Source organism: Theobroma cacao, chromosome 9, assembly GCF_053813885.1.
Source record: "Theobroma cacao isolate CCN51 chromosome 9, ASM5381388v1, whole genome shotgun sequence".
NCBI classification, from domain to species: Eukaryota; Viridiplantae; Streptophyta; class Magnoliopsida; order Malvales; family Malvaceae; genus Theobroma; species Theobroma cacao.
In genome coordinates, this window is record NC_142647.1 from 39,847,897 (window position 1) to 39,861,231 (window position 13,335).

Genomic DNA, 13,335 nt, shown 5'->3' on the forward strand with positions numbered 1-13,335 from the left:
GTAACTCAATTATATAACTACCTCCGGGGGGAGATGTTGGATGAAGTATCTCCTGAGGTATGATTTGAGTGCACCTCACGTTCGGGCCACCACGTGAGAGTGAGACTCAGCCAACACCAAGGAACGGCTTGTGTCAGATGCAAAAACATGTTTATGGGTATGGGTCATTTAACAGTCTTGGCTGTCTCAGTGGGATACCTTGATAAAGGTACTCGCGAGAATGATTCTAGCAGGGGCTAAGTTTAAGAAATTCATAAGCCGAGAAATTTTGATGAAAATAAATTGTTTGGTATAGATTGAAATGAATTTTGCGTTATGAACATTATTGAGATATAATGTTTTCATATTGTCTCCATCTACTCGGCTTTAGATGCTTTTGATGGTAATTGTTTACTCACTGAGATTTTGTAATCATAATCTCACCCCTCTTCCTATCCATTTTTCAGGCTCAGGACAGTTTGTTGATAGTTGATTAAGATGAGAATTAATCTCGAAGTTGCATCGACAAAATTGTAGGTTCATAGACTCGCACCTTATTGGTTAGTTGGGGGCCCACGTGTCACTGTAAAAGTAATTTTATACTTCAGTTATCTAATTTAAAGTATGTATGAACATATTTAGCTTTTACACCATGTTTTTGGAGGGTTTTGGTATTTATGAAGAAAAATGACGAAAATGCCCCTGTGAGCTAGAAAATAATATTATATTGTTTTGATTTGGAAACGACTTTTGATTTCTTGAAATGTGAGATTTAATAACTGTCGCTCACTGAGAAAATGCGGAAGCTGATGCTAAGCCTTGCGGGGTTTCAATCGGCATTCCAGATAATGAGTATCGGGACGTCGCGGCAGTTGTCATGGGCCCGATGGGTGTTCCGGGTCTTGACAATATGTGTGGTATATATATTATTTATTTATATACATATTTATAATTAAAGGACTTGATTAGACTTGGGGCTTGGGCTTGAAATTCAAATAAACCTTTTACTAATTTTGGAAATAATTTTACTCAATTTTATTATTTTCAGAATTAATTATTAGATGCAACTGTTAAAATAAATAGATTCTTTTCAGTGTTGTTGACAAAGACAATAGTTGAAATACACTGATTCAATGTTTATAAAAAAAAGCATACTTCCAAAACAGACTCTCACTTTTAAAAGAATTCCACAATAGACTTATTACATCTTGAAAAGTCCTTATTTGCAAATCCTAATAGTGTAGGCAACAATTCTTTAAACATAGTGTGTTACAACACGCCTCAAAGCTTCTTACTTCTTTTCTTATACTACTTTTCTAACATTTGCATGGTGCCAAAAGCAGTTGGTTGGTTTAGCTGACCACGTTATTTGAAATTGTGTTTTATAATTAACTATCTAATATCTACTTGAGGTGAAATTAAGATAAGATAAAGAGTTCGTTTGGTAATAAAGAAAAAAAACTTCTTGGGCGAAATTTTTTTCTATATAAAATATTTTATAGAAAAAATTAATATTTTCCATTGTTTGAATAAATAGTCAAAAACATTTTCAGTTATTTGAATCATCTTGTGGAAAATAATTTCCACCATCACTGATACAGTCATTTAGGTTATAAGATAATAAATAGGAGTTGATTACAATACAATTGTGACATTTGGTTTTCACTAATTTAGGATTAAAATTAGGAGTGGAAATGAAAATGGGCAAAATCAATAATGATATTTCCCAAAGCGTTTAACCACATATCTGTCATGAAAGTAAGCTCTATTTTTCAAAAAATTTTCCATATCATCACTTTTTACCATAGCACTATAACAATATCAATATTCATTAATTGTTTAAGATATCCAAAACCTATTGTAAATGTATATTCATCAAATGACAATCATTGAAATACTTTTTATTATAATTATTAGGTAGATTTATTCAATTTATAAATAAAAATTTTAATTGCATTGGATGATTTCATTGAAAAATATATATTTTAATTTTAATAATATTGAACAATTTAAATATTAATATTTTTAAATTTTAAGTTAAATATTAATATTCATCAAACGTATACTCCTAAGTTTAATATAAGATTTTTTTTTATTCTTTGAAAAATGTCTTACGCTATTAACAGGTGTAAGACATTTTACATGGTCAACATGTATTCTTCCGATTGACTCGTAAAATGTTTCTAAAATAAATTTTCTACTTTCCAAACAAGTATAAGTTTTGAAATCGTTTTTCCAAAAATATTTTGCATCAAAACAAATGGAACCAAAGTAAAATGTTTAGAAACATGTGTCCACAATTAATTTTTCTTAAATTATTGTCAACTATTTTACTAATATATGGATTACCTTTTGTTTTTAAAGTTATTATTATCTAGTCTAAATACTTTATTTTGTTATTTCTTAAGAGTGAAAATAAAAGGAAGACAACAATGCACTAAAAGATACATTCACTAGCAGTTACAGTCACTAGAAAACATACATCTCAATGTATTGGGCCGAATAAAGCACTAGCTCTGTCACGACCCGGTACTCCCTTCGAGCCCGTGACATCCGCCACGATGTCTCGATAGACATTCATTACCCGAAATGTCAACCAAAACCTCGCAAGGCTCTCACATCAGTTTTACATCTCCCTTGTGAGCACTAGTTATTAAATATCATGTTTTAAAAGAATATAGACTATTTTCAAATCAAAACGATCAAAAAGTAATTTTTGCCACACAGGGGTATTTTGGTCATTTTTACTCGAAAATTTTCGAATCCTGATAAAAATATGATATACGAGTATTAAGCATCCATTTCATGTTTAAAAATAAGTTTCGTTGTCTAAATCATCAATTTAAAGTGAGATTATAGCTATTCAAATTAAATAAAATATTCCATTTTCTTATAAAACAATATTTATAGAACTTTACATAAATAATTTTTGTAGCGTAAAAGCAAAATAAATTTATACATACAGTGGCACACGCAGTCAGGTATACAAAATATTCTACAATGACATGTGGGCCCCCAAAATAACCAAGATAAACACGACTGTAAACCTGCGATTTCTAAGGGTGCGAATCTGACAGCAAACCCTCGACAAAATTGACGGTCTACAGATTTTCCTAAGCCTAAAATGTGTGAAAGAAGGGTGGTGAGTTTTTATAAACCCAGTGAGTAAGCAAAGTTCATCTACAATATCTAAAACCGAGTAAATGGAGACAATTTAAAACATCTCAATATAATATGATTCATAATATCAAATCTCATTTCAACCCATATCAATCACTTGCATTTCATCAATTATAATCCACAAGGCTTATGACTCTCTTAAAACTTGGCTCATGCCAAACTTATACTCGGTGACACCTTGGTCCGGGGCATCCAACCGAGTCCGTCAAGGCTGTGAAAATAACATATGCACATAAAACAAGTTTTTACGTTTAAAACACAACCATTCTTTAGCGTTGGCTGAGTTTCACCTTCACGTGGTGGTTCGGCGTTAAGTAAACTCTAACGTTACCTTAGGAGATACCCTCCGCGCCTCTCATACCAAGGTAAAATATAATCGGGTTTACCGTGCCCTTCTAATAGGCTGGTCCACGAAAACCCGCCCACTGTAGTAAGCTAATCAAATAACCCATCAATTCAATAAAATTTCTGACAGTATGACATGGCTAATATAATATTACCAGCCTGTCAAGGCAAAGCAAAACAGTTCATATATTCCACACAAACACAAATCCAGCCATGCTTGCCATCACATTGTCATAAGTCATCAATTCAAACCATATGTCAAAACATATGTATAACACAAGTATACAGCCTCCACTTATTCAATTTCCAAAACTAGTATTCAATTTCAAAACAAGTTATAAATCTCATTTCGTTTAATCAACACTTCAATTTTAAAACATGATAGTTTGCAATTTAAATTCATTTTTTTCTTTAAAACATAAAAACCAGTATAAACAACTTTAGATAGTTAAGATGATCGTCTAATTACTCACTTTAACAGGAGTTTGGAGTACTTCTATTCTTGATCTTTGGGTACGATATCTTTACCCTTATCAGAAGGCTCATCACCTATACATAATACACGACACGTAATTCAATATATTTACGCCAAACTGTTATAAAACTATTTCAGGCTCTACATTAATGCATGAAATGGAATGAGAAGTGTCCGGATAGTCACTTAAAAACGGTGTTCTAAGTAGATTCAATTATGATCGGACTGAATTGGCATTCGACCTAACTCGCACTATGCCTTGTTTAATTAGCCAAAACATTCAATTCAACTCTAAATATATTCATTACACTATCAATATTTCAAATACACCAAAGTACCTCAATAAGCTTGATTGTAACTTAATTCATTGTAACCGAAATTCATTCCAATTTCAGACTAACTTGCTAATCAGTGTCAACACAGTTCAATAAATCCATTTATATCATTAAAAATTAATTCCAAGTCCATTTACTATGATTTTCTTATTATTGTTCAAATCGTTTACTAAAGGAACCATACGTCTCCATAACCGTTTTCAATATCCGGCACCACAATTCATCAAATATGAGCTAAATAACATGAGATATAAAAAGATCCATCATCAATATGTCCTTTAGTAAATTTGGCCCAGAAGGGTTTGATGAGGAATATGTGGTTTTCATGCTTGTTTTTCACACCGAGTATCACAAAATAACTAAAAACGCGTATATAGCATGAAATCTAACAAAACTCGTGATCAAAACCTCTCCCCCTAGGTTCGGCCAGCAAACTTTCCTTCATGAAATCTTGAATTTCAGTCATGGAAAATGAAAAAAAATGCATGGGAAAGGTAGATCACAAGCTAAAATTAAAAAATCTTACCTTTACTTGCTTGATTCCTTGAAATCCAACAATTTCTCTTGAATTTTTCCTTCTTAGGGTTTGTTCTTCTCTTTTTCTCTTTGTTCTTTGCTTGGCCAGCCATATGAGTGAATTGGGAAAGGTTTATGTTGGTTTATAAAGAAAATTATAAAAATATTAAAGCTTGACACTTGTCACCACTTGATTGGTCCATGGGTAAACTTAACCATTAAGAAATCTCTCACCACCACATAATTATTCCATAATTATCTAAAGTATAAAGTGATAATAGGTGAAATTCATGGGCTTGACAAGTGTCATGGTGGTGTAAAATTTCAATTTCGTCCTCATGGACACGTGAAATGACCGTTTTGCCCTTATACTCGAAAAATGTCATAATTGAAATTTGTCACTTCTCAAATTCAAACTATGCTCCAAATAGTCAAACTTAGTCAAAAATTTCATCCAACATTCCAATTTTGTCCTCGAGTAGCAAAATCCATTTTGCCCCTACGTTATAAAAATTCCCAATTGAACTCCAAATAAATTCTCAAACTCCGAATCACCATTTTAAAACATTCTAAGGTTCGATAACTCTCAAATACATCCTAAAATTTCTATTTGGACTAGTTCGAGGCTTAATCGACTTAATTGTATCACTAGATACGATACTGACGTTTTAAAAATTTTTCGGGGCATCCAAATTTACAGACATGCTATCAAGCACATAAATGACATGGCAAGTATATAATAGAGCTGGGCTTGACAAGCTCTTTCACAGTTTTCCTATAAAAAGTATTTTGGTGATTTTACCCAAGTAAGCAATTGCCCAAGTGTCAATTAATTCATAATCAAAATGATCTAAATCTTTTCCGTTATACAGCTTTGAACCCTCTCATATATTAATCTCTAAATTTGACAAAAGAAATAGCTTTCTCAAAATGATACCGAAATGTTAAATTTTGAGATTTTAAGTTGAAGATTTTATACGGATCTTGAAATTGTAGAATAAAAAAAAAAGCTACTTTCCATCCCATAAACCCAAGTCTCTGAGATTGTTAAACAGCTTGATCCACCCGATGGATTTCGCATTTATCTGTGCTGAACGACTTGAGTGTGTGTGTGTTTGGGTTTTTCTTAAAACCATTTGCATCTGAAAAACTGTGCCAACAAAATGTGATAAAAGTATGCAGTTGTACCTTAAATAAAATGGCACTGCCATTAAAGTTGTTTTCCTGTAGAAATAAAGTTTCTGATGTTGTCCCTAGATTTACCAGATAGCATAGTCATTAGTCTTATATTTTCTTTCGGATCCCCATATGAAGTTTCCACTTTTATTTTTTAACTTTGCAGAGCATATTGATCTAATTATGATTAACAACAATTACTACAATATAACTTGACTTTCTTTATATGCTTAATTTAACAAAGCAGGCCAAAAATTAATCAAGTCAAAAAATTGTTTCTAATTTCAAGTCTGGAGGGCCAATGCTTGGTTTTTTGTTAACCTTTCTTCATACAGACACATGGCTTCATATGGACAATTAGCATCTTCCATGTTTTTTTAAAAAATGAAATGAACCTCCGCCTTCTTCAATGGTTTGTTCCGTTGAAATGTCATTAAATTCCAATTGGTGTCTATTATAAGTTGAGAATTCGTCAACTCAAGAATTATGTATGTACTACTTCTAGGAAAAACATAATTAAATATAATATTGGAAAAAAAATAGAGCGAAACATATGATGACCTTTTCTTTCCAAATTAAAAGTTGGTCTTCTTTTGCAAGACCTAGTAATTAAAGTCATATTACAAACAAAGACTGACTCAAGATTTCGGTTCAGACTCCATACTTTTCCCATTATTACACCTATAAATAGGCAACAAATATGAGCTAATGTCACAACCACCGAAGAGCTTAATTTCTCAGCAGCCATTACATAATCATCCATCATGGCATCCAAAGCTCTTCCATTCTTCTCATTCACCCTCCTCCTTTTCCTTCCCATGTTGTTTCAGGCTGTTTTAGCTGACTCAAATGAGAAAAAGCCATCCCCATTTGAGTTTCTCCAGCATCTGCAAGGATGTCATAAGGGAGAGAAGGTTAAAGACATACATAAACTCAAAAAGTATCTCGAAAGTTTCGGTTACTTGAGCTATAGCAAGAACGAAACTCATGCCAACGATGATGATTTCGATGACTTCTTGGAGTCTGCCATCAGAACTTACCAGCTCAACTATAATTTAAAGACGACTGGGACTTTGGATTCCAAAACAGTATCAAAGATGATGACGTCTCGTTGCGCGGTAGCAGATATCACCAATGGTACTACTGGGATGCGTTCCGGTAAGAAAAGGCAACACCCTGCGGGATCTAAATCTTTCCATACAGTCGCGCACTACGCCTTCTTCCCAGGAAACCCCAAATGGCCAGATTCTAAGTCCCATCTCACCTACGCATTTCTTCCAGGGACCCGAGCTGATGCCATTAACCCTGTTGTAAGAGCTTTCCAAACATGGGCTGCAAATACACACTTTAGCTTTTCCCGGACTCAGGACTATACAAATGCTGACATCACAATTAGTTTCGAAAGTCGGGATCATGCAGATGGAAACCCTTTCGATGGCCCTGATGGAACCTTAGCTCACGCTTTTGCGCCAACTAATGGGAGATTCCACTATGATGCAGATGAACAATGGTCCGTAAGTGTAACCCCTGGCGCATATCACTTGGAGACTATTGCATTGCATGAAATCGGACACCTTCTTGGTCTGCACCACAGCTCAGTTGAGGGGGCCATAATGTATCCTACCTTTATGGCCGGAGAAAGCAAGGGTTTGCACGGGGATGATATTCAAGGAATCAGGGCTTTATATAACAAGTGAGGAGCTAGACCCAGCAATTGAAATTAATTTGTTCATCAATAGCGAAAAATGTTGCATTTTACGGCATGCTAAGATACAGCTATAGAACAACTTTTATTTATTCATTCGTTTGGTTTCGAATCATTTAGAAATTATAGTCCATTCATGTATGAGAATAAATCCCGTCCAACAAAATAAATTAATTTGAGATGGTAATCTTTCTATTTTCCAGTTACATAAGTGTAAAGTTTTTTTTATAAGGTTCTACAGAAATAATAATCTATGAAATCAGTCATTAAATTTAACAATATATGAATGCTGGTCATGCACAAAAATCTTAAAACCAATTTGATAGCTGTATCATATCTATGAAGAAATCTTTTTTTACATTTATTTTATATTGAATAGTTGAAAATTTTATACTGTCAAAAGTTCTTTTAAAACTAATTATAAAAATTAGATGCATGATTTATATAGATAAACAAAAACATGAATCTAACGGTTGAATTAACAAACTTATTGAGGGTGTATAAGTTTGACACCAGTTAAAGTCGATCTCTCCTTTTGTATTAGTATTATTTCACTTACTAGTTGTTTCAATTGGTGAAACGAAAAGAAGAGAAAACAGATACTATATTTTTTTCCACATGTTTAAATCATGTATTGTTGACATCAATGAACTAAAAACAGTGAAACCAAAAGAAAAAAAAAATCCGGTAAAAGAAAACAAAAGGTCAAAAGGATGACATGGCTTTTACTGCCACATAGATTGCCACTTATAATGTTGTTGGCCGTATGACCACATTTAACCAAGTTAACACTGACATATTAGCCATTTTTTTTTTATCGAACAAAATTGATGATGAGTTGGAATCCTAAATAAAATTGATCAAAATGAAATTGTGTCATATTTTTAAATGGTACATTTGGTGAAAATAATATCTTAAATTAAACATTTATTTATTTATTTATTTATTTATTTATTTATTTTATCTATAACAATTCAGGCATTTACTGATGAGATGATCACCTCAGATATTGTCACAATACCTAGATCTGTTGTGACGACTTTTCCTCTTGGCAGTATTATTAACGTAATTGTATTTTAAAAAAAATGCAAAACTCGATAAGTATATGCTGTGGTTCAAAATTTTTTGAAGAAACTTGTATATAACCACCTTAATTATATGCATCACCATAACTATTTCTTTGCCTTCACATTTGTTGAGATAGTAAAAACTATACATTCTTGTACAGTTTGCTATACTGGGTTAAATTTTAATGAATGATGATAGAATAATAAGAATAACTACATAATATTTTCTTTTTTTAATGAGATAATAGATTCATAAAAATTTAAATAATTTTTATGCAATGTAAAAGTAGATAAACTCTATTTATAGTTTATCTCAAGCAAATAATTCAACAATTATAAAGATTAATTATGGAAAAGAAATTGAAGTTAAGTTATTAAACTAAATAATAAATACAATTAACTGAAGTTTTAACCAAAAAAAAAAAAAAACAGTGTCCGTGGCTCGCGAGCTTTACGGATTATTAGCCGTCTTTACCATAAACGTCAATGGTCCACACTCCACGCTCCCCTTTCTTAAAAGAACAGATTCTATTGGTCCATTTACGCTGCACGCGGATTTCGAACCCATTGATTCACAGCCGTTGATAAGCAACGGTCTAGATTCACTCGTTTAAAAATCCTTCAAAAAGAAGCGGCAATTTTAAAGTTTCCCGCCTCCCACGAAATTTTTTTGTTATCCTATAATTACCCCCGAATCATCCCTCCCTCCTTCTCCATCAGTTTTCTCGTCTGTTCCTGATTGCTTTCCTTTATTGCTGTCCAGAGAAACAAACAAAGAAAATACCTTTTCGAAATGGCTCGCACAAAACAGACAGCCAGGAAATCAACGGGAGGCAAGGCGCCACGTAAGCAGCTGGCAACAAAAGCGGCTCGTAAATCGGCTCCAGCCACCGGGGGAGTGAAGAAGCCACACCGTTTCAGGCCTGGAACAGTGGCATTGAGAGAAATCAGAAAGTACCAGAAGAGCACGGAGCTGTTAATCCGCAAGCTTCCATTTCAAAGGCTGGTGAGGGAAATCGCTCAAGATTTCAAGACGGATCTGAGGTTCCAAAGCAGCGCTGTCGCGGCTCTCCAAGAAGCTGCCGAGGCCTATCTGGTGGGGCTCTTCGAAGATACCAATCTCTGCGCTATTCATGCCAAGAGAGTCACCATTATGCCTAAGGATATTCAGCTTGCTCGGAGAATCAGAGGAGAGAGAGCTTAAAAATAGTTTCATTTTCTTTTTGTGTTTGTCATTGTTCCGGTTCCATCTTTGTCATTGTGGGTTTTGTTATATAAATTTTTTGTTTAATCTGACTAAAATTATTCTCTCTCAATATTTTTGGTTTAAAAATGATTCTGGATAAAGCATTTGGGACACTACAATTATTGTATTTCTTTTTGGGTAGACGAGTAACGGCTGGGTCACATTTTGCATAACTTTAAAGCCTTCTGTCCCTCTGTTTTGAGGTGAATGAATGACCCTGCTTCTATTTCTAACCAAAGGAATATATAGAGTTTGATACAGTGGCGTAAAGTTGGGCCAGGGGGCTAAGCATAGCCCAGAGTCCCTAGACCCTATTGAGGCGAACATGGAGTCAGGGAATAATCTAAATTGTCAAGATTTTAAATGAAAACAAAAATACGACCGTTAGGCAATTAAGAAAATCAGTAGTGAAGGATTCCCAAAAAGCAACTTCATTTGAATCAAACAAAAAAAAACACGGAAGAAAGGAAGAGAGATTTCATCTTTACTGGGAGATTGACAACAAAGTTGCTGCTCCTCAGCACCCCAGAGGTAAATATATCTGCTTTTCGATCAGGATGGACCTTTTTTTCATTTTAATCTTGGGATTATATCTTTTAACCAATTTGTGGTTTTATTTTTTTAGAATCCTGATCTTTTATTTTTTTGGATCATGTCATTGGCATGTGTTTGTTTAGTTTCCTATTGTATTGGTGTGTTTTATAGATAAAATGGGGTTCTTGATTCATTGTAAATATATGATTTTTTTTTAATTGTTAAATGTAAATATCCTTTCATCCCATTTTCTGGGTTCTCTTATTTCTTTCTTCTTTTCGGATATTTCGGGGTTTTTTTTTAATGCATCAACTTCTTCAAGGACTTTTCTTTTCCCTTTTTTTTTTATACTATTCATGGGATTTTCTGGGTTTATATCAAATTTGTTTTATTGTTCTCTTTTATGAATGTCATCTGGGATTGCATTCACATGGTTTCTTCCTTGATCCTTTTCTTTTTATTTATTTTGCTCCATTTCTTGGTTCTTTGTTGGTCCTTTGACTACAGTCTAAGTTACTAAAAAAATTTTGGCCACGGTTTCAGGGGGAGGCAAGGTGAAGAATGAAGTAGCGAAAGGAAATCGGCGAGCTATGTGTGACATTGGAAATCTTGACACTCTACAACTCATTGAAGGGAAGCCCCCAACCAATATTACCCGACCAATTACAAGGTCCCCTCTCTCTCCCTCCTTCTCACTGCATCTTGTGTTTTTCTGACCTGTTTTCTTTTTGCTTTCGCAGGGGCTTTTGTGCAAAACTGTTGGCAAATGCACAAGCAGCTGCACTAGAGAATAAGGTAATTTGCCTTGTGTCACTTTTTTGTCAATTATGTTTTTTCATTACCAACTCTATTGCATTGAACATCTATTAGTACCCTTAATTTGCAGAACTCAGTTGTAGCAGCAGTTGGTGATGGGTTACCAGTTAATGGCAAAGGCGGCAATGTGAAAAAGGTAGCTAAAGCTAACAAGAAGTTATCTGATAAGCCAAACCTTGATACCACAATTGCTAATAGCTCTGATGATGAAGAAATGGTTAAGAAAAAAGGTGGAAAGCAGGCATCTAATGACCCAAAACCTGAGAGTGCCATCCTGATAAATTCAAATGATGAGGCAAATGTCAATCCGGTTAGTGAAAAAAGCTCGCATCAAAGGTCCTTTAGGAAGAATATTAAGACACTTCAATTCTTAGTGCTCAAAGCAGGGTAATTTAGATGTTTTCTTTTTCAACTGTAGTTCCATGTTATTGTTTTTAGATCAATTGAAAGATATTTTATTTGTTCTTTGTTGTAACTGGTTTTGGCTTATGATTCAGGCTGCTTGTGCTGTGGTAACAAATGAGTTAAAGGATCATTTTGTTAGTATTGATGCTGCTGATGTTAATGATGAATTAGCAGTTGTAGAATATGTTGATGACCTCTACAAGTTCTAAAAGTCCACAGAAGTATGTTGTTTTAATCATTTATTTTCCCCATCTCTCTTCTCCATGTCCCTCCTTATTTATTTCATTCATTATCTCGTAATTGGTAAAATGGCTGCAGAATGATACCCAAGTCCAGGATTTCCTCTGGTCACAGCCACTCAAACGTACGGATGAGAAAAATTCTAGTGGACTGGCTGATTCAAGTTCACAACTCATTTCAACTTATGCCTGAAAGCCTCTATTTGACCATTAATATACTTGACCGATATCTCTCGAAGAAGGTTGTATCGAGGTATGAACTTCAGTTGGTTGGTCTGGGTGCAATGCTCATCGCTTGCAAATATGAAGAACTCTGGCCTCCACGGGTAGAGCTCTTCTCTCTTGTTTGTATAATTAGTGTTGAAAAACTTGATGGTGTTTCAATCTCACCCATTTGAAGTGATTCTGAATGTTATTATCAAATTCGCAGGTTAAGGACTTAGTCTGCATATCAGACAATGCTTATGTTGAGGAACAGGTGCTTGCAATGGAGAAAGCAATCTTAGGGACGCTAGAGTGGTATTTAACAGTTCCTACAGCATATGTGTTCCTTGTTCGATATATCAAGGCTTCCGTTTCACCTGATATGGAGGTAGTTTTTTTTTTGGCTCAGTTAGAGGTAGTACATATAATTTTGTTGAACCACTTCTTTAATTTGTTTTCATTTCTGTAATACTGGTATGTATATCTTGTGGTTTTTGGCCTTATTTAGATGGAGTACATGGTGTTTTTCTTGGCTGAACTCGGTATTGTGTATTATAACACTGTTGTTTTGTACCCCCCATCTATGATTGCTGCTGGAGCTGTTTATGCAGCACGTTGTACTCTTAATAGGAGCCCTTTCTGGAGTGAAACTTTGAAGCACCACACAGGCTACTCTGGAACAACTAACGTATGGTCTTTCTTCCTTTTATTCCTAGATGTTATGTTTTACTCTGTGAGTGGCTGTTCAGATCAGCTGACATACATACATACATGTTGCAGAAATTGTGCAAAGCTTTTGGTTGCTTTTCACCAGACGGCTGCAAAAGGGGAGCTTGTGGGGATTTATTCAAAATTTGCAAGTCCAGGTAGAGATTGTGTTGCTCTCTTACCTCCGGCCAAAACTCTATTGGCCTCAGCATGAACACCCCCTGGCAGGCGTTGTTACACAAAAATCATTATCCGATAGACTTGTGTTTAACTATATTACTGTTCTTTATCGGCAAATCAAGAGTATTGAATGCAAAACCTACTTTTGCTTCTGCTTCTCGTCTCAATTTAGGGTATAGAAGTTGTAGTGAAGGTTGTGTAATTACTTTTTCCACCAAAATTCTC

At 34.4% G+C, this 13,335-nt stretch overlaps 1 protein-coding gene and 2 pseudogenes across 2 annotated transcripts; all 3 read left to right on the top strand.

Annotated features, from left to right (window-relative positions):
- Positions 1-6,739: 6,739 nt before the first annotated feature.
- Positions 6,740-7,908, top strand: LOC18589759 (metalloendoproteinase 3-MMP pseudogene; annotated as a pseudogene).
- Positions 7,909-9,388: 1,480 nt separating this feature from the next.
- On the top strand, positions 9,389-10,094 carry LOC18589760 (histone H3.2). The gene has a single exon (XM_007014875.3). It carries the CDS (start codon positions 9,572-9,574, stop codon positions 9,980-9,982), a length of 411 nt encoding a protein of 136 aa, XP_007014937.1. The 5' UTR covers positions 9,389-9,571; the 3' UTR covers positions 9,983-10,094.
- Positions 10,095-10,237: 143 nt separating this feature from the next.
- On the top strand, positions 10,238-13,260 carry LOC18589761 (G2/mitotic-specific cyclin S13-7-like; annotated as a pseudogene). The gene is made up of 9 exons (XR_016028275.1): positions 10,238-10,555; positions 11,102-11,228; positions 11,299-11,353; positions 11,445-11,761; positions 11,872-12,000; positions 12,098-12,344; positions 12,449-12,610; positions 12,731-12,910; positions 13,003-13,260. The product of XR_016028275.1 is annotated as a G2/mitotic-specific cyclin S13-7-like (transcript).
- Positions 13,261-13,335: the final 75 nt, after the last annotated feature.

Bases quoted from the DNA above. Each gene is read 5' to 3' on its own strand.
- LOC18589760 (XM_007014875.3), top strand. From the start codon at position 9,572: ATGGCTCGCACAAAACAGACAGCCAGGAAATCAACGGGAGGCAAGGCG.